Source organism: Lytechinus variegatus, chromosome 16, assembly GCF_018143015.1.
Source record: "Lytechinus variegatus isolate NC3 chromosome 16, Lvar_3.0, whole genome shotgun sequence".
NCBI lineage: Eukaryota > Metazoa > Echinodermata > Echinoidea > Temnopleuroida > Toxopneustidae > Lytechinus > Lytechinus variegatus.
This window is the reverse complement of record NC_054755.1, coordinates 28,223,577-28,245,361: the sequence shown is the minus strand read 5'-3', so window position 1 is coordinate 28,245,361 and position 21,785 is coordinate 28,223,577. Positions and strand designations below refer to the sequence as shown.

At 36.8% G+C, this 21,785-nt stretch overlaps 1 protein-coding gene across 1 annotated transcript; it reads left to right on the top strand.

The window, feature by feature from the left end:
- Nucleotides 1–7,294: 7,294 nt before the first annotated feature.
- On the top strand, nucleotides 7,295–20,209 carry LOC121429747 (glutathione reductase, mitochondrial-like). The gene is made up of 11 exons (XM_041626948.1): nucleotides 7,295–7,603; nucleotides 9,332–9,447; nucleotides 10,112–10,314; nucleotides 12,614–12,668; nucleotides 13,229–13,328; nucleotides 14,073–14,159; nucleotides 15,579–15,713; nucleotides 16,210–16,321; nucleotides 16,929–17,060; nucleotides 18,152–18,285; nucleotides 19,803–20,209. Exons 1-11 carry the CDS (start codon nucleotides 7,427–7,429, stop codon nucleotides 19,950–19,952), a joined length of 1,401 nt encoding a protein of 466 aa, XP_041482882.1. The 5' UTR covers nucleotides 7,295–7,426; the 3' UTR covers nucleotides 19,953–20,209.
- Nucleotides 20,210–21,785: the final 1,576 nt, after the last annotated feature.

Sequence of the window (21,785 nt, the reverse complement as noted above, 5' to 3'; positions counted from 1 at the left end):
GCAGAGATGTCCTTGTGAGCGCTCTACCAGCTTCATTTCTTCTCTGATCATTTTTGATGGGGGTCTTAGGGTTCGGTTTAGACAAGAGTGAAATGGTATAAGGATAGCCCTAGTAAAATCCTGTGGGTTGGCATTGACATATAGATTAAAACATGTTGGGAAGTCCACAAGGCAGTCCTTGACTTTGCCAATAAACTCTTGACGGAGATGGTCTAGGTTAGGACACTGCCCAGTAAAATGTTCCACAGTCTCGTCGGCAGATTTGCACAGAGGGCAAGTGCGACTGGATGATTTCTTCAGCATGAAAAGACAACACTGTGATAAGTAGGTAGCTGTGAGGAGTTGAGCTCTCACCACAAATGCTCTTTGTATTATGACAGGAGAGGGTACACTTTTCGGATACAGGAGTTTAGCAGAAGGAGGTATACAATATTGCCACTACTTAAGAGATGGCTTGGAAAGGATTCCTTTACGTGTGTTTTGTTCGGTCAGCAGGTTAACTTTGTAATTGACCAATCTCTTCCGAGATGAGTATACGGGAGGATTCGAAAGAAGACTGAAGATCAGGAAGATCGTACTTCTGTGCTATCTCCTGCAAGAGCCATATCGTAGGAGAGCCTAAGTTGAGGGCTTCTAGGAATGTTCTAAACTCAAAGCAGCTGTGATCAAGGTTGACGAGTTGACCTAGAAGCAGCAGTGTCCTCAGATCAATTTGTGATGAGACTGGAAGGAGGTCAGTGAGGAGGTAGACAATCTCGTCGGCAGCAGTCTTTGGAACCCCTAGAACTTGCTCGAACAGATGAGATTGTGCCCGGTCTAACTTTACAAGCATAGATTTAGTTAACTTGTGGATAGATGAACCCTGCAGCATTCTTTTCCCTTCTGCTTGTACCTGTAGTAGAAGCCGTAAGGTCATCGTCCAGATCACATAGGACGCTGAAGGAATTCTTAACTGCAACATGTCCACCAGTGCAGCTCTCATAAGTCGTGGGGAGAGGTGAAGGGGATAATATTGGATTGAGGTATAATGTTGAGCCCATGGGTTGCAATACCATTTTGTAGACATATAGCATAGAGAAAGTCATTATCTGACAAGAGACCAACGCATTGTTGATTTGATTTATTCAGACAGAAATATAAAATCTTTACATGTCTCGGGTTGCCAAACAAGGTTTAGGAAAACCCATACACGTTGGCATCCCAGATATATAAAACAAAGTACAAAACATATCGATGACATTAACCAAGTAATACAAATACATAATATAAAGGCAGATAAAAGATTATAGTTTAAGTGCAACATCAGGTATACAAAAAATAATTCTTCAAAATACTAAGATTGCTTAAAATTATAACTCAAATGTCTAATTGGAGATATTTCAACAGGGAAGATTTAAATGTATTGAGAGATGGGCTATTAACTACTATTTCAGGGAGTTGATTCCACTCATTGATTGCATTGATTGTTTGAGGATAAAATGATTTCATATAATACATGTAGTTCTGGCATATGGAACATTCATCTTAAAAGTATTATCATTTCTTCCTATTCTGTTCGCTTGTATTTTTCCTACATTAACAATCTTATTTACAATTTCATAGTATAAAACAAGTCTATGGTATTTTCGTCTTTTATCTAATCAATTCAGTTTAACCTTTTTTAACAATACGTTATAGCTCGTAAACCAATCTTTGCACATCATCCTTACATAGCGTTTTCTGAATACGTTCAATCATGTCTTTGTGTGCAGCTCGATAAGGATCCCTTGCCGTACAACAATACTCTAAACGTGAACGAATTAGTGTTTCAAAAAGACATTTCAAAATAGATTTTGGGCAATATCATAATGCTTCTGTTTCAAATCAGTAATGGTCTTCTCCTTCACCCAAATGATGTCTCTGTCCTTTGCTAGTCTTATTTTCAAGGACTCATGTTCATGCTTATTAAGTTGCTCAAGACTGCAAACAATCTTTTCATGTTCCCCCATGGTTGCATCACAAGTTCTCTTCTGTTCCTCATATTTTTCACTTGAGGTCTTCAATGCCTTTTCGAGCTTTGAGCATCGGGAGCAGGGAGGTTGAGTGTCCTGAACAAGGGAGGGTAGAGGCATGGTTTGAGAGGTAGAGGAAGTCGTCTGATGGGTAGTAGATACAGCCTCTGTTTGAGAAGAAACGGATATATCGGCCTGTATGAGCTTGTGCCACACACGCTATTATTAACTGCACTGTACATTCAGTGGGTTACCCATTCAGTGTATACCTTGTTCACACTGTATGTTGGTCATGCTGGTGCACAGATTCGCTGTATACACATAGACATTGAAACCAACCCCCTATTATTTTCAAACTTTGTTTTACATCTCCAAGGTTTCAGTTTGGGATGGTATTTTTACACTAAAAGCCTATTGTTCAGCCCATTTTCAAGAACCAAAATGAGGATTTTTTAAATCAGAACAAAGTGAAATGATCGCTTTAATCAGCATTGTAAAGTCATTGTAAATCATGCTGTCTAATCAATGATTAGTCATGCAATATTTGGTAATTGTGCCAGTGATTTCTGTGGGGTGTTTTACTAAGACTGAAATATGACTTACAATTAACTTTATTCACTCTTATGACACTTTAAACCTTGTTATGTCTCTAGAATATACCTGAAAATGTTGAAATGCTATGAATATATTAGTTATCTGATGTTGTAATATTGATATATTTATTTAGAAATGATTGTATCTATTTTGATACAGGAAGATCAGGAGATGTAACATGACGCAGCCAGGTTGTACAGATCACATCCACAGGGACATATTTAGTGAAACAGCATCAATGACCTTACGATCAATCACTGAGCTTTGAGTTACTGGGACCTGGTAGGTGCTTCACAAAGTCACTCATAAGTTATGAGCGACCTAATGAATGACTGGGGATCCTTTCTTAAGAACTAAATCAACACCAATGTAAATTTGGTGAACATCATTTACCACAAGAAAGGATCACCAGTCGGTCGTTAAGTCATTTGTAACTTCCGAACAGCTTTATGAAACTTACCAGGTGGGTGTTTCATAAAGCTGTTCGTAAGTGAAGAGCAACTTTAGGAACGACTGGTGATTCTTTCTTGTGGTAAATGGTATACACCAAAATGTTCATTGGCGATGGTTTAGCGCGTGAGAAAGGTTCACCAGTCATTCTTAAAGTCACTCTTAATTTACGAACAGCTTTATGAAACACCCCCAGGAAGCGGAAAAATACATAGTGGCAAGGGTGACCCCACCCCCTACCCCAACATACATGTTTGTCCAAAATTGCCCTTGTATCATTCATAACTGTAGATGGAAAACATAAATTCAGCATATAAATTTGTAGAATGTATTATTATGTGCAAGTGCATTTTTGAATGTGTCAGAAATTGCTTTGACATAGAAATAGAATATGACTCATTAAAATCACATTTAAAAACTTTTTTCTTTTGTGTATTGGTATATTGCTAGATGTAAATCCATGAGCAAAAGCGATATGAAAATTTGCACTCTATAGAATTATGGAATAACATTTTATTTTTTTTTGTGGTCTAGTATTGGACTAGGGTTAACTTTATACTATGCTATGAGTCTTAAGAAGTATTGTCAACAATGATTAAAGCCTGTATCATTTTTTATGTTGGTATACATATCATTTGGATATAGGCCTATAGTATATAAATCTCTTAGATAAGCATTTAAGGTGCCTTCGAGAGGAAAGATTGATATGGTAACGTATTCACAGAAGAATGATTGCATCGAGCATCTAATTAGCTGGATCTGCACTATATAAATCTTATGTATTATTAACTATTATTATTATCAAGAATGTGCCCTAAATGTGATCAACAGTCACATTTATATTTTTACAAAGAGTCAATGAAGAAAATTAGCAGTTATTAATTTTGGGTAGCTTTGAATATTAGAATAACTGTTCAATATATTAAAGTTCAAAGAATGTAGTTGCAGCAAACAAACTATTTAAAAAGAAAGTCTTTGCAATCAAGTTCAATTATCACCATATCATTGTAGATCTAGGTCTGGTATATTTTTTTATTTACATTAGCAATGATTAACCTAACTTGGTGAAATCATGAAATGTTAAGGGAGAATATTCATCACGCTGAAGGTCACCAACACAGATAATTACAAGCGGGACAGTGTATCAGCATTGGGAAAAGACCCAACATGCAGTTGGAATGCCATGCTTTATTTTGCTCATTTCTCAACAGTTACATATTTTCATCCAGAATAATTTGTTATATATTTCATGTTTACGCTTAGGTGGTTATTTTATTGGATTCTGTTCAAACTCGTTTTGAGATCGCTACAATAAGTGGCATTTATCTTTAATTTTATCGAACTTCATCAAAACTTTAACATACTTTTCAAATATATATTTCGGTTGTGGTATACCAGTGTCACACGATAAATTCAAACAGCATCCAACAAAACGTCCACCCAAGTGTAAAAGTTATGTGCCAAATCATAATGGTTGAGAAGGCATAATTGCTCCGTATTAAGCAAAATAACCATGTTCATTGTAATTTGGTTAATTGATGGTGATATATAGGTCCGTATTCTGAAGTCGGGTTAATTTAAACTCGGGTTTAATGTTGTGGTTTAAGTATGGATAGCCATTAGTGTCATAAATCGATAACAGTATGACTTCAATACATCAGGGGGCTGGTGGGTGTTTCATAAAGCTGCTCGTAAGTTAAGAGCGACTTTAAGAACGACTGGTGATCCCTTCTTGCGGTAAGTGGTATATTGAATTGGCGATGGTTTAGCACGTAAGAAAGGTTCACCAGTCGTTCTTAAAGTCGCTCTTATCTTACGAACAGCTTTATGAAACGGCCTCCTGTTTCACAAAGATTTAAGTATGACTTAGGTCGCACTTAAATGTCGACGCGTACATGATATGCAACGCGCAATCTTATTGATCAATACGCAGAAGTGCGCGTCCTCTTGGCATGATCTGACCAATGCTGTCATGCCTTTTATACTGCGCGCAACTAGACATTTAAGTGCGACTCTAAGTCATACTTAAATCTTTGTGAAACACCCCCCAGCTCATTTTTCTCTCAAATCATTGACTGTTAAGGACCTGTTTCAGAAGGATAAAGAAGATAGCTATCTTCACCATGACGAGTTAGAAAAGAGCACAATAATCAGAAGAAATGAACAATGTAAGGAAAATTATGACATTTTTGGCTTTTCATAATTTTAGCCTCGGAGTTAGACCATGGTCTAAGTTAAACCTGACTTCAGAATACAGGCCATACTGTATATGCCCATGTGTATATTTTCATCTCTGTTGGTTTTCCTGCTAGATTTCATTGTTCCACAGAATTTAGCTTTTTTTATGAAATAATTCAGAAGTGACTAATTGTATGATATCAATTAACCCTACTGTAAAGTATTTTCTTGCTCAATAATTATTCTAGTGAAGAAAGAAGAGATTCATTGCTTTATGTATGTGAGGAAACAATCAAACTTATATTTATCTTCAAATTTGAGTACCATGAGGATGTTGTGTATTTTGTACTATGAACTAGAATTACTGTGATGATTTATTTTGGTTGTTTTTTTTTTGGCTGGTCAACCATCAAGATTTATTTTGCTTTGTAGTATATGTGTGTGAACACCATTCACTGCTGCTTGCACACAAATGCTACATTAACCCATTTTTTATAATCACGTGATTTACTTAACATACATTCATACATACATATTGTTTAATGTGTTTGTACATTCTAAACTGAAATATAATTAAGTACTACATATTTTTGTACAATCACCTATATACTCCATGCTTGAAGCTACTGATGTCCATTAGAAATTGGAAATAAAGAAATTGAGGGATTATTTTGTAAGTGGATTTTCTTTGATTCATTTAATAGTGTATTTTTTTGTCTAGGATATCACACAAAGATCTCTTCATAATTTTGGTGATATGAAATATATATATTATTTTTATGTGAAAGAAAGAGGATAGAAGAAAGATGCGAGAATGGAAGGAGAAAGAGGGATGGGAGAGGAAGAGATAAAGGGAATGAGATGGAGGGGTGGAGAGAGTCTGACAGTGAGAGAGGGAGGGGTGATAAGAGAGAAAATCACATAAGGAGAGAGAGAGTGTGGGAGCAAGAGAAATATTCTAGAGAGAAAATATGATAGGGGAGGAACTGATAAAAGGGAAATGGGGGGGAGGTTAGTTGTTGAAAGTAAGAGAGGGGAGGTATTTGATAGAAGAGAAGGCAGAACAAAAGCTGGATAATGAAAATAAGATGGACCCAGGTTAATGACAGCAATTTCTATAACAAGTTTACTATCAGCCAATCAAATTCAACGATTTCAGTAGCTTGTAACTGTTGGTGCACTTATAACAATTTAACGACATGGACTCCTGTTTGTGTAGTTATCAGTGCTTCTAGCTGATGGATGAGTTGTAGTAGTATCTAAAGATGAGGAAAATAAGAAATGGCATATATGGACCAATTCTGAAGGTGTGAGTGCAAGTATACAACACAAAATATTATAACTAACAAAATAACCAGGAACAGTTTCATACAAAGGGGGTGGTTACAGGGGTTCAAACCCCCTTTGAGTTTTTTTAATACCCACCCCCCCCCCCCTCCTAAGAATTGAACCGTACCCCCTCAAATATTTTTGAAGACTTTTTTGTGTATTTTTTCTTCATTTTTTGTGGGAAGGAAATGACCTGAAATTGACAGTAAAGGCCTTTTTTTTGGGGGGGTGTCAGCATTTCATTCAGCTTGACCTCCCCCCCCTATTAAAAAAAATCCTGCATACGCCAATGACCAGAAGGGGTATGAAATACAAACATTGGTATAACTAAACATTCTTATATACGATACAATCATTAAAGAGAGTAGTTAAAAAATCTGAATAATTATTGAGAACATATCATGCCTTTTTTTCTAGGAGTAACGGTGACATTTCAATTTAAAAAAAAATGCTGAATCATCCCATGTTTATCACTCTTTTTTTTGGGGGGGGGGGTCATTGTTTAGGTAATGTATGGGGCAATTTGGTGACAGAGTGATCATTTAAATGAAATTCAACAAGATTGAATATCACGAATTAGAATGCAGGTTGCAATTTAGCAGATGAACCCTTGAGTAAACACTTTGTAAGGGGTGAATAATCTTAGACTATGAAATATTGGGTCTGCGCACATATCGATCATATAGACTATTAACACGGTTGGTCGATCCGAGTAACGTAGTCGAGTTGAAGGGTCTGCGCTGCCAGCTCGAACACCGGGAACGAAACAGTATTATTCCAGATCCAGGGACCTCGTCAGCTCAGCGATCGGAGCCGGAAAACTGCCAATTCATAGAACAAAAGCTACAGGCGCAGGCACAAACACAATTTGCAAAGTCATTTTGATGCTTCGACTCCGACAACTGGAAGGGAGCTTTCGTCGTATGTGCACGATGGCAGCCAAAGAATATGACTATCTGGTGCTCGGGGGCGGGTCCGGCGGCCTCGCCAGCGCGAGAAGGGCCACGGAGTTCGGCGTGACTGCTGCGGTCATCGAAGGCAAGCGACTTGGAGGAACTTGTGTGAGTATTGCTAAATGAAATAATCGGCAAAAAATCAATGAACCCCACCCATACATAGCGATTCTTTACTTTGTCTTGCATGTTTGGTTTCCGAAATTGAAAAAAATACTGAATCTATCCATATATTAAAATGCAGATTAAAAATATCCAGTTGAATTCCAAGACCAGAATTTAGTAACTTTGTCTGTGTAGTTTGTACATGTTGCAGTTTGTTTATTATTTGACAAAGTTAGATCTAAAGTTAGGCCTAACAACTTAGGCCTAACTTTAGTAACGTTACATGTAAATATTCTAAAGAATCAAGTTAACTTGTATGAAAAAATCAAAGAATAAAATCATTGAAGTTTGACTGAGAACAACTGGTCAAAGATAAAGTTATGAGCATTAAAAAAATCATGAATGCTATGCCTATGGAGATCCCCCCCTGGGGGGGCAATGATATTGACGAGTGGATACCATGCGTGACCAAAAAAACACGTAAAAAGGATGTCTTTTTCAAGATAAGGCACGTTACGTACGTAACGTGATAAGGGTGTCAAAAACACAAAAATATTGAAAAAAGGGTATCTATTTCGCTCGGAAAAATATATGTGTTTAGGGTCAAATATGCGGGGATGATAAAACAAAATCAAAATGTTTTATAAAGGATGTCCTTTTTTCCCAACACTACGTGTTTAGAGTTCGATTTGCGCAAGGTGTGGAAGGTGGGGCTGTACTAAACCAAAAGGTACGACCGACGGACCCGTGACACTAATAATAAAATATCGCTGTACTTGTTTAGGGGTTCAATTCTGGGAATACTTGCCAATATTTTCCAATACTTGTTAAGGGTAGGGTTTCACACGCCAATACTTATTAAGGGGTACATTTTCAGAATATGGAAAATACGTGTTTAGGGTGCTTTTCAAGACCCTGTGGTCGCGCATGGTATCCACTCGTCAATGGAAGTGGCCCTTCCGGGGTACCCCCATTGTCAGTGCATCCAAAACTTGTAATGTCACACAAGTTCTATTTTCCCCTTTGTACACTGAAAATATAATCCAAACCTCTAATTTTCGTAATTCTAATCTTGATTTGTATATCTTATGAAAAAAACCCACTTGATCTATTGATAGAGTTAATGAAAATAACAGTTAAAGTAAAATATTTAGAAAAGTAAGAAGGGATAGGTACTTGTGTGTGACACATTTTGTTCGCATTGCCAATGCCCATGGGAGGTATAGTCTACATCGTTCCTGATCTAAAAATTCAAACGCAAAACTTTCTTAATGTAACTTGTTCAATTTTTCATAAACTTTCATTGATGTTTTCACACAAGGTAACTTGTTCACATGGTTTCGTACATGAGGGGTCCACTCCCCCACAGGCTTGATTTCTCTGCACACTTCAGCATCAATCGGACCTTTCAGTGGATCAGGGGAGCGTTTCATGAAAGGACTTGTCGGACGTTTTATCCGACATGTCCCATTTTATCCGACAGTTACCATAGGAACAGTGCCTCTCAGCCAATCAAAATCATGGAAAGATGTCAGATCTGACAACTTGTCGGATGAAAATATTGATGAAACGCTCCCCTGAGATCTATCTGATGGGGGGGGGTTAAAATTCACCCCACACCTGAGTTTAGGGGAGTATGTGGAATTAACTCGCCCTAAAATAATTTAAGACATGTTATACAGGGGTTCAAAACAATTCATGTATTTCTTTTTCTGTTTCATACTTTGACAGGTGAATGTCGGCTGTGTTCCTAAGAAGGTAATGTTCAATGCTGCATTTCATATGGAAATGATTCATGATCATCAGGATTATGGCTTCAACGTCGAGTATAAAGGATTTAATTGGAGGTAAGCAACTATGACAAGAAAGAAGAGGACACCCAGTTCACCCTGGTCGATAATAAATCAATTTCATAAGAAATAGAGAGAAAAATATTTGTGAAGGTTTGATGAAAATCAATATGTATAAAGTAGTAGCCCCATATGGCATTTACTGGCTTGCTGCCATGTCATATGAATAAAAATATTTTTGCAGAAGTGGCTATGAAATGACATGTCTGCCGATATTGTAAGCTCAGGTAATACCAAATGAGAATTTTATGTAACTTGACTACATTGTTGTTTGTAAAAGTGTTTAAATTAAAGTAAGCAATTAAGCTTTAAAAGACTGCAATCTTTTCACTACTCCGATACAGAAAAGAACTGATAATACATGATAAGATAAGCCAAGGACCTGGGGGGCGTTTCATGAAAGAACTTGTCGGACATTTTATCCAACAAGTACCAGTTTATCCAACAGTTACCATAGGAACAGTGCCTCTCAGCCAATCAGAATTAAGGCAAGATGTCAGATCTGACAACTTGTCGGATGAAAATATTGATGAAACGCTCCCGTTATCATCCTCATGATGACCATGCATTGATTTATAGAAAGTGTATCCTCAGTCAATTAGAAAAATATCAGCTGCAAATGAAACCTTATTTTTCTCTCCTGCTTGTTTCCATTTCTCAGTATGATAAAGGAGAAACGTGATGCCTATGTCAAACGTCTGAATGGCATTTATGAGGCGAACCTGAACAAATCCAAGGTAGACATCATTCCTGGTCATGGTACGTTCACACCCGATGGATGCATAGAGGTCAATGGTCAAAAGTACAAAGGTCGTCACACCTTGATTGCTATTGGAGGGGAACCAACATTTCCAGATGTCCCAGGTATGTATAGAAAAAGAGCAATATGCCTGAAAGAGCAATATGCCTGAAACAAAATTTTCTGTGTTGTATAAAACTAATTGATGTGTTTATGTACACATTAAAGGTTCTTTTTGTCTCACCTGCGAAGCAAAGTGAGACTATAGGCGCCGCTTTTCCGACGGCGACGGCGGCGGCGGCGGCGGCGTCAACATCAAATCTTAACCTGAGGTTAAGTTTTTGAAATGACATCATAACTTAGAAAGTATATGGACCTAGTTAAAAAAACTTGGCCATAAGGTTAATCAAGTATTACTGAACATCCTATTAGAGTTTCATGTCACATGACCAAGGTCAAAGGTCATTTAGGGTCAATGAACTTAGACCATGTTGGAGGAATCAACATCGAAATCTTAACCTGAGGTTAAGTTTTTGAAATGTCATCATAATTTAGAAAATATATGGACCTAGTTCATGAAACTTGGACATAAGGTTAATCAAGTATCACTGAACATCCTGCATGAGTTTCACGTCACATGACCAAGGTCAAAGGTCATTTAGGGTCAATGAACTTTGGCCGAATTGGGGATATCTGTTGAATTCCCATCATAACTTTGAAAGTTTATGGATCTGATTCATGAAACTTGGACATAATAGTAATCAAGCATCACTGAACATTTTGTGCAAGTTTCAGGTCACATGATCAAGGTCAAAGGTCATTTAGGGTCAATGAACTGTGGCTGAATTGGGGATATCTGTTGAATTCCCATCATAACTTTGAAAGTTTATGGATCTGATTCATGAAACTTGGACATAATAGTAATCAAGCATCACTGAACATTTTGTGCAAGTTTCAGGTCTCATGATTAAGGTCAAAGGTCATTTAGGGTCAATGAACTTTGGCCGAATCGGGGGTATCTGTTGAATTACCATCATAACTTTGAAAGTTTATTGGTCTAGTTCATTAAACTTGGACATTAGAGTAATCAAGTATCACTGAACATCCTGTGCGTGTTTCAGGTCACATGTCCAAGGTCAAAGGTCAATGAACTTTAGCCGAATCGGGTGTATCTGTTGAATTACCATCATAACTTTGAAAGTTTATGGATCTGATTCATGAAACTTGTACATAAGAGTAATCAAGTATCACTGAACATCCTGTTCCAGTTTCAGGTCACATGATCAAGGTCAAAGGTCATGTAAGGTCAATGAACTTTGGCCATGTTGGGGTTTTTTGTTGAATAACCATCATATCTCTGTAAGTTTATTGGTCTTGTTCATAAAAAGAGGACATAAGAGTAACCATGTATCACTGAACATCTTGTGCAAATTAGAGTAGTATGCAAAGTCAGCACTGCTGCTATATTGAACCGCATGATGCAGGTGAGACGGCCAGAGGCATTCCACTTGTTTTATATTTTTAACTGATTGTTATGTAATGTTTTTAGTTTTAAAATATATAAACCTGAACCTGATTTTTGCATAGAAGTAAAGGTGTATTTTTTTTTGTCTGCAAGTTTCAGGCCTTAAATTTCAATATTTTTAGGCAAGGCCACTATATTCAATATTTTTAGGCAATGCCACTATATTCAATATTTTTAGGCAATGCACCCATAGAATGGCAAGGCCATTCTATGGGTGCATTTTTATATTGCTGCACAAACCTAATTTGAAGGGTAGAAACATCCAAGGCCAATAGGAGTGGAATTAATGCCAATGAATAGGGCTTTGATGACCTAATTTGAGCCCTGAAATTTTACTTTCTGTTCCTACAGAAATGTAAAAAAAAAAAAAAAACTTTCCACCATGATGTTGATTTGATGAGAAATTGTAATGTTATGATACAGCGAAACTTTACAAAAATCATGAAATACTACATTAGGTGCGTGAAAATAATTCAAACCTGATTGTTTGACAGTTTGCAATCTGTCTTCCAATTTCAATGACATGATTACCATTTTACTTGTCTAATTATACTTTTTTGATTCACTCAAGTTACATTTTGAGTGAACATGCCCGATTAAAGTCTGTGGTTAAGTACAGGCCAAAATAAATATTTTTCAGTTTATTGGAATCTACATCAATAGATAAACGTTAACATTGCAGTTAATTGGAATTATTTAGGGCTCTTCCGAGCATTCTGGGGAACATTTTGCCCCCAGCCCACCGTAAGATTTCCATTTCCCTGATCATACCTTTTTCGTAGAGTGATGATTTGAGATCAAAATGGATCGCCTTTTGCTACTAATTGGTAAGAGATTGTTCATTCACTTTTAATTTGCTCTCATTCTCAAATTCTGCATTATTATTGTATTCCTCCTAGGTGCTGAGCATGGTATCAGCAGTGATGGATTTTTCGAACTGACAGACCTTCCAAAGTAAGTTTACAAACCCAATATTATATGTTGTGTTAGATACGTCTTCCCATTGCTATCTTGAGATATAATTGGGAAAATATGAACTTTGAGACGATTGATCTTTCATTAAATTTCTTATTTTGTACAGATTCAAAAAGAATTGATCATATTGCTTCTCTCTGTCCTCTCTTTTCATCAAATTCATTTCTCCCAGGGTTTCATTTTCTTTTAAAAAATAATAATAAAATTCAAATTTCACAAAAATTTGAGATGCAGCCAATTTAGCTAAACCTATAATAGTGAATATGTTATGAAGGATAACCTGATTTTAAAGACCAAATTATTTTTCCCTCAAATAATATTCCCCATTGATTTATGAAGACCATAGAGATGGCTTTTTTCTGTCTTCCTTGGTGGTCTTTGTATTTCTTGTATAAGATATTGCCACCCCCCCCCCCCCCCCCCCCCCTATAATATTTACAGGCCTTTTTTTTCTGAAATACAATCTAATGAAAAAAGCACATATCCTCTGGATTGGGCACTATATAAAAATCCACTCGTCATTATCATGTTTCCCATAGGAAGACTGCTGTGGTTGGAGCAGGGTACATTGCTGTTGAAATGGCAGGAATCCTCAAAGAACTCGGAAGTGATGTGTCCCTCTTTATCAGGAGAGAAAAGGTTGGTTTGTAGGGATTCAAATTGATGATGGAGGTAGTGGTGATGGTGAGATGGATAGTGGTGGTGATGGTGGTGGTGATGGTGGTGATGGTGGTGATGTTGGTGGTGATGATAGTGGTGTTGGTGAAGGTGATTATAGTGGTGGTAATGATGGTGGTGGTAATGATGGTGGTGGTGATGGTGGTGTTGATGGTGTTGATGGTGGTGGTATTGGTGGTGATGATGGTGGTGATGATAATGATGGTGGTGTTGTTGGTGGTGGTGTTGGTGGTGATAATGGTGGTGATGATAATGATGATGGTGGTGTTGGTGGTGGTGGTGATGTTGGTGACAGTGATTTTGGTATTGCAGGTTGTGTTGGTGGTGGTGGTGGTGATGGTGGTGGTGATGATGATGATGATGATGATGATAATGGTGATGATGATGATGATGATGATAATGATTTTGGTGGTGGGATTATGATAGTGATGATGATGAGGATGATGTTGGTAATAATGACGTTGATCCTGCTCCTTATATCAATGATTATTATGAGAAAAAAAGGTGATCAGATGATCACTAATACTGATAATGGCAATGTATTCTATAATCAGAAGGCTATGAACCCCAATGGGATAAGATCTTAGTTTTGCCATAACCTTTTTTTTTTATGCCAGGTAACTGAGCCCTTCATTTGGTCAGTTGAGTCTACTTTCTAGAGAGCCATTCCTCTCAAGTTTATCTTCCTTTACATTTCTTATTCAGGCACTGAGGAACTTTGACTCCATGCTTTCTGAAAGTGTGACGGAGAGTATTGAAAACATAGGAATAAACCTGGTCAGGCAAAGCTCAGTAAGTAATATATTAGCTGGGTCCCGTATCACAAAGCTTAGCAATGATCATACAACATTTTTTTTACGATTTATTGCATTGACTACAATGTACAATCAATCGTGAAAATCAATCGCTAACCTTTGTGTTACGGGACCCTGGCGGGTGTTTCAGAAAGCTGTTTGTACGTTGAGAGCGATTTCAAGAACGACTGGTTAACCCTTACATGCTATTAATCATTATCTGACACCTAGATAGATCCTTGTCATTTGATTGATTGGTCGATATTGATCATTCAGCCTATTTTACAATGACGTAATCAACCATGCAATTTTAGATCCATTCATCGTTTAATTTTGGATCCATACGATTTTGTCCATTGCATGCGCGCACCCAGACTGCAGGCACCACTTGTGTTTGCAGTGCGCATGTATACTGTATATGTGCGATAATCAACAGACCGAGCTCACACTGCTTGAGCATATTTTGCATCAAAATTCACAAATTTCATATAAAACAAATCTATTTTTAGGTGTCAAATAAACAAAATTATGTTCTTTTCATTCGTGCAATGGACATAATACTTATTCAGTGCAAGATGAAATGAATGATCCATTCAACTCATTTCATTTTTCACCTCATGAAATATTATATCCATTGCACTCATAAACATTCATTATTTGTATACCAATGGATATTTGATGGTGATCCTTTCTTGTGGGAAATGATATTCCCACAAGTTTATGTTACATAGAAATACTTGAGAAAGTTTCATACTTTAAGACATAATTTGCAAAATTCTTATGGTATGAGAGCTTAACAGCTGTGCCACAAGTATGTAGCCATTCAGTATATTGTGTGCACAAAGCTTCAATCTACCTATCATCAACCAATCAGAATTAATGTTTTAAAATGTACAATAAATTATAAATCTTCATATTATAGGGCCTGCATGGATATTAGGGTATTTATGAGAAGTCTCTATTACCCTGTCATGGTAATGTTAGATGCAAGCTTTGTGAGATCAATTTTTTGTCAATATATAATATTCAACCTTGCTTTGAATGAAATTATACTCATTGAACTCTTTACCTCATTTGAAATCCACACAGTTCAATTTGATAATTTTGTTGCAATTTCAGCATAACAATGCATGCACTATTTTAGATTGAAATACATGTAGATTAAATATTCAGTACTAAATCCAGCTAATTTCCAATTTCAATTCCAATCTTGATTCCAATTTCACTTTTTCAATTTCCCAATTGATTTCGATATCAATTACAATTCAAAATTCCAATTTCAATTCTAATTCCAATCTCACTGTTCATTCCAAAGTCAATATTGATTTTGATTCCAATTTCCATTCCAAGTCCAATTTCAAATTTAATTCCAATTTTAATTTCAATTCAATTTTCAAATTTACTTCCAATCTTGCAGCCTGTGTCTGTTGTGAAGGAAGCAGATGGAACCCTCACCTATAACACAACAAGTGGGACGTACCAAGGTTTTGATTGTCTTCTCTGGGCCGTAGGAAGGCATGCCTTGACCAAGGGTATCGGCCTTGAAGATGTGGTAAGTCTTGTCGCTTGGTAACGATCAGGGCCCGGGTTTTTTTTATTATATATACTGTGGTGCTGATGAAAATTTGAAAAGCACAAAAAACAAAAACAAAAAAAACAACGAAATGGAGGTAATTTTGGTCCCAAGAAATTTTAAAAGCAAAAAAAAGGGAGGGGTTTCAATACAAAATGGAGGACATTTTGGTCCCGAGAAATTTGAAAGGCCAAAAAAAGATATCATTTTGGTCCCAAGAAATTTGAAAAGCAAAAAAGGGGGATTCACTACAAAATGGAGGTCATTTTGGTCCTGAGAAATTTAAAAAGCAAAAAAAAAAGGTTTCACTACAAAATTTTCAATACATTTTTGTTTCATTACTCAATTTCATCCCATCTTCCAGGATTCCAGGGATTGCTGTCTATGGAAAATAATACATGCAGCACCCCCCTCAATACCAGAAGTAAACACTAAACTTGAACTCACTTGCTGATGCTCTTTGTTTTATTCTTAGGGTGTGAAAACCGATGCTAAAGGAGACATTGTTGTAGATGAATACCAGAATACCTCAGCACCTAATTTCTATGCTCTAGGAGATGTGTGTGGAAAGTATCTTCTCACACCAGGTAAATCTACTTCCTTCCTTCCTTCCCTCCTTTAGCTATTAATTCATTCACTCACTGAACGAAGTTGGCTCAGCCTGTCGAACCAAAGATAGTGGGTTCGAGTCCATCCCAGGCGGATGACTGAAGCCATTGTATTGTGTGTAAACGTCTCTCCCCTGTCCCATAGATGCAGGCTACATTAATACATTAAAGTGGAAAATACTCTGTCCCTTGGATAGGATGTTAAATGGACGCCTCGTGTTTAGGAGAGTCAACACCTCTGCATGTTAAGAACCTACTGCATTATTCGTATACATGTAAATATAGGGGAAACCCCTGTGTAGTGGTCCACCTGCACTCCCCCAATCAGTTATATCGGGAGGAGAGACCTGCGGGTTACAGTGATTCAGTTCGCTTTTCAGCTCCCAGGCACAGGTGACGGCAAATAAACAATGATAAAAACGTTGAAATTAAATTTTACATCTGATTGCAAATATTTTCTTGCAGCACCCCCGTAAGATTCGTGTTGATTAAGAATATCCCACTGCAAAGATTAGAACTGCATGTAGAAAGAGATCAAAGGAACATTTAACCTTTTGTTTTCTTCATTTATGTATTTTTTGTATAGTTGCAATTGCTGCTGGAAGAAGACTATCCCATCGGCTGTTCAACAACGAGAGCTCCTTGAAATTAGACTATAGTAACATCCCGACTGTTGTCTTCTCTCATCCGCCTATCGGTACCGTCGGAATGACAGAAGGTAAGAATTCATCATCGTGCCAAAGCCAGGGTAATATTATGCAGCGCTTACATTGTATTAAGTGCTAAATGTTGCATATTATTATTATAATGATACAGATCAGTCCATATTTATTTTCTATACCTCATTGTTAATCACAAAGATATATAATTTATGTCATGATTTAAGGCCCAACAGTATCACTAACAACGTTAGACCCGACAAAATACTTGATTTCATTGTATATATTTCAGCTTTTGAAGTATTAATCAAGAGTTTTTTTCTTTTCTTTTGTTTGCATATTGTTATTGTGATACAGAACAGTCCATATTTATTTTCTATACCTCATTGTTAATCACAAAGATATATACTTTGAGTCACGATATAAGGCCCAATAGTATCACTAACAATGTTAGACCTGACAAAATACTGACTCTGTAACTTAACTTCCTTGCAAATATTTTAGCATTTGAAGTATTGAGAGTGTTTTTTTTTTTTTTTGCTCTTGCCTGATTATTATTTTGGTTTAAAACTTTGGATACAGGTGTTTTATTAATAGGTTTTTTGCCCCCTTACCACACTCTGAAAGGTTAGTTGTTTTAGTGGGAAAATGTAGGGGGACACAATTTAAGTGTTGTATCACTTGATATTGGAAACATCTGAAAGAGTCATGGATTTTTTTAGGAAAAGAGGTTAGGTTGGCAAACATTTGTATCGAAGGTAGTCTAACTCTTCATGAACCTTTAGTCCATGGAACATTATTGAGAACAAATTAAATTGGCACTTCATGCAATTTCACCCCTGAAATGTTAGAAGAGCCCTTGAAATTAATAATAATAAAAAGAACCTAAAAAACTCCCCATTCACTGCCATGCTTATCCAGTGTAGCAGATTAAGCAGTAGGTTGTCGAGAAAAAAAAACGACACCCAAAATAAAAATATCATTTTGTTTGCCTGACATGCGTGTTTATCAAATCTTTACCCTTGCACAATCTATTCCTTCTTATCCATTCAGCGAAGGCTATCGCGAAATATGGTGGCGATAATGTTTGCCTGACATGCATGTTATCAAATCTATTCTATGTTACATCTATCCCTTCTTATCCATTCAGCGGAGGCTATTGCGAAATATGGTGGCGATAATGTGAAGGTTTACCAGTCCACTTTCACCAACCTCTACTTCGCGATGACAGAGAGGAAGGAGAAAACAAAGATGAAGCTTATTTGTGCCGGCAACGAAGAAAAGGTAAGTCAAGATGAGGGAAAAAAGAGATCACTCAATATAGATTATGTTATTCGAAACTTGTTAGGGTGTTTTTTACTATTTAGAAAATTCTCAGGAAAATGCACTAATTTCGGGGGGACGGGGGAGTTAACAAAATTTGCCTGAAATGAATTGAAGAGATATCAGGTGAGTGTTTCATAAAGCTGTTCGTAAGATAAGAATGACTTTACGCAAGACTGGTGATCCTTTCTTGTGCTATGTGATACCTGATGTAATTGAGTTATGACCTAAGAACATGTTCCAGTCATACGTAAAGTCGTTCATAACTTTATGAAAAGCTTTATGAAACACCCACCTTCTATTCTATGAAATTCAAGATCAGACAAAGACTACTGGTAGGTGGGTTTTTCATAAAGTTATTCGTACATAACACAAACTTTAAGAATGACTAGTGACCTTATACTTGGAGCTAAATCAGCACTAATGAAAATTTTGGAACTATCATTTACCACTAAAAAAGATCACCAATCGTGCGTAAAGTCGTGATTAGAATCCTACGTAAAGTCATGCTTAAATTTCAGCTTTATGACCACACCACACGAGAGTTCATTTCAATTTATTTATTTTTCAGATGTTGCATTAGCGCCGTGGTGTAGCGGTTCTGACTCTCACCTTGTAATCAGAGGGTCGTGTGTTCGAATCCCACCATGGCCTAGCGCCCTATGGCAAGGCGTCAATCCACACTTTGCCACTCTCACCCAGGAGCTAATTGGGTACTGGTAGGAAACAACCGTCAATGTGGTTGGTTTAGCAAGTTTGCGCCTAACAGGCTGCTTGGACTGCTATGAATCCAGTGACCGGGTAATGATAATTGTCAAGCGCTTTTAACAGTCGTAGATTGATAAAGTGCTACATAAATGCCAATTATTATTATTATTATTGTAAAATGTACAACAAGGTTTAACAAGGGTAGCACCTCAAGAATCTTATGCTTGTCGAGCAAGGTGCTCCATTGCAAGAGCAGCAACAAAAAACATCAACAAAACATGAATAAACATGAACATATATTATAAAATGCATGTAAGTATACCCTCTGTTCAGAATACGGGCCCCTCTATTTGGAGCTATATCATCACTAATGAAAATTTTTGAACTATCATTTACCACAAAAAAAGATCTCTAAACGTGTGTAAAATTGTGCTTAAAGTCGTGATTAGAATCCTGCGTAAAGTCATGCGTAGCTTGCAGCTTTATGACCACATCCCACCAGAGTTCATTTCAATTTCATTTATTCATTTTCAGATCTTGCATTATAAAATGTACAAAGGTTTTAAACGGGTAGCACCTTGAGAAGTTTACGCTTGTCGAGCAAGGTGCTCCTTCACAAGAAACAGCAGCAACAAAGAATATTAACAAGGTGCTCCCTCACAAGAAACAGCGGCAACAAAGAATATTAACATAACGTATTAAAATAAATGTAAACATATATTATGAAACGCATGAAGTATACCCTCAATTCTCTGTTTCATTTGGTATAGGTCGTTGGGCTTCACATGCAGGGTTTAGGATGCGATGAGATGCTACAGGGTTTCTCCGTTGCTGTCAAGATGGGTGCAACCAAAGCCCAGTTTGATGAAACCGTCGCCATCCACCCGACCGCTTCCGAAGAACTTGTTACAATGCGTTAGGAGCAAGTACTCTACGTTCATACATTGAGTTGATGCAGGATTAAACCATGTTCCATGAATTCTATCAAGTTACAAGCTACTGTTATAAGCTACCAGAATTCTGTCATTTGATAGGCTAAAACAGATCTTTTTCAAAAACTGACTTACAAAAGGCATTGATTGATCTGGGTTCCGTTTCTTAAAACTTGTTATAAAAACAAATGTACAATAACAGTTGAAAGCTACTGAAATCCTTCAATCTGATTGGCTGGTATTAAATTTGTTATAGAAATTGTGCATTTGTTATTGTAACAAGTCTTTATGAAACAGGATCCTGATCATCCACAACTATGGATAGCCAGCATCACCAACTTCTACAATGTACGGTATAAGTACTTTAAAAGTGATTTCTAATACTAAATACACATATGATGTATACTCATACAAAAATCATTGTCTTGACAAGTACATCAGTGTGCTTCTCTCTGTTTCCAGATGGGCATTGGGTGCACTCCCTGTTTACATGGAAAATTATGACATTGATGGCTTTCCATAGATATTGACTGGATAAATCTTTATGTGAGAGGTTTCCTTAGTGTAAAGTATGTGATAATGATTCTCGTGAGAAGGGTGCCTTTCAGGTTTGGTATTGGGAGATTAGGGACACTGAGGCATATGTCCGTAGATCTGTTAAGAAGCACAACTCAGTATATAATAATCTGCCATCTTCCTCATTTTCACAACCCCCTCTCTCATTCCAAGGATCCACTTCTGTTATTTCTTTGCATATGAATTCAAAGCAAAAAACAAGGATATACCCTAAGTCAATTTTGTTAATTCAGAAATATGCTTTCATTATTGATTACTCAATCAGTGTACAGTTTGTTATATTTACCATTAGTCATGTTGGGTGTATGTATAGTATATTAAGTTGATGCATATAATGCTCTTGTGTTAACAGTTTTTAATTGATTTTTGAAATCAAAACATAATCATGCCATAGTCAGTGACAATCATGAGGGAAATATTTAGGGACAGTGATTTTCCGCAATCGCGGAAAACGGACGGAATTCACGGAATCGGCTGTTTGAAACGGAAAGTGGCTTTTCAAACGGAAAATCACGGAAAACATGTTTTTCTCAAAATGCACAAAAAAGCAACAGAAATTAATCCCAAATCCTCAACAAAATACGAATATCAACTGAAAAAACAAGATCTCACTTTGCAACAACAATCATGACAATCAACACATCGTAACTACACTCGAGCCTCTCCATCACTCGATCGTATCCAAATTAGTTTACACTTACGTCCGCATAGAAGGCAGAATCCGGCCATGTGTTGCTGCCCTCTACGTTCGGTCATAATATAATGATCACGGTGATTCATCAAATCCAAAATGGCGGATATTCGGAAGTCGTCGACTGCTCAAAACGATGTCCGAAAAGTCCCCAAATCAGCGATAAAATCCCATTTAACAATAAAATAATGCTAGTAATATGAAAGGTGAGAATATATTCATGTTAATTATGTTTCCCTAAATATTTTATGAGCTCGAATCTCTTCAATTAATATGGATTTTAAAGCAATGTTAGTACATTGGTAGATGCAAATTTTGAGCAGCGCTAGCATTTTGACATCGCTACTCGTTCCGTATTGGTTTTCTATGTAAACGGAATTGTCAATTTTTCTTGTACACAAAGTCTATGGGGAAACGGAATTTCTGTTTTCAGACATGCTGAAACGGAATTTGAGATTTTCTGAAACGGAAAAGGCAATTTTTAGAAACAGAAAATCACTGTCCCTAAATATTCATCCATTTCAGGTAAATAGGAGATAATATATGTTGTGTCA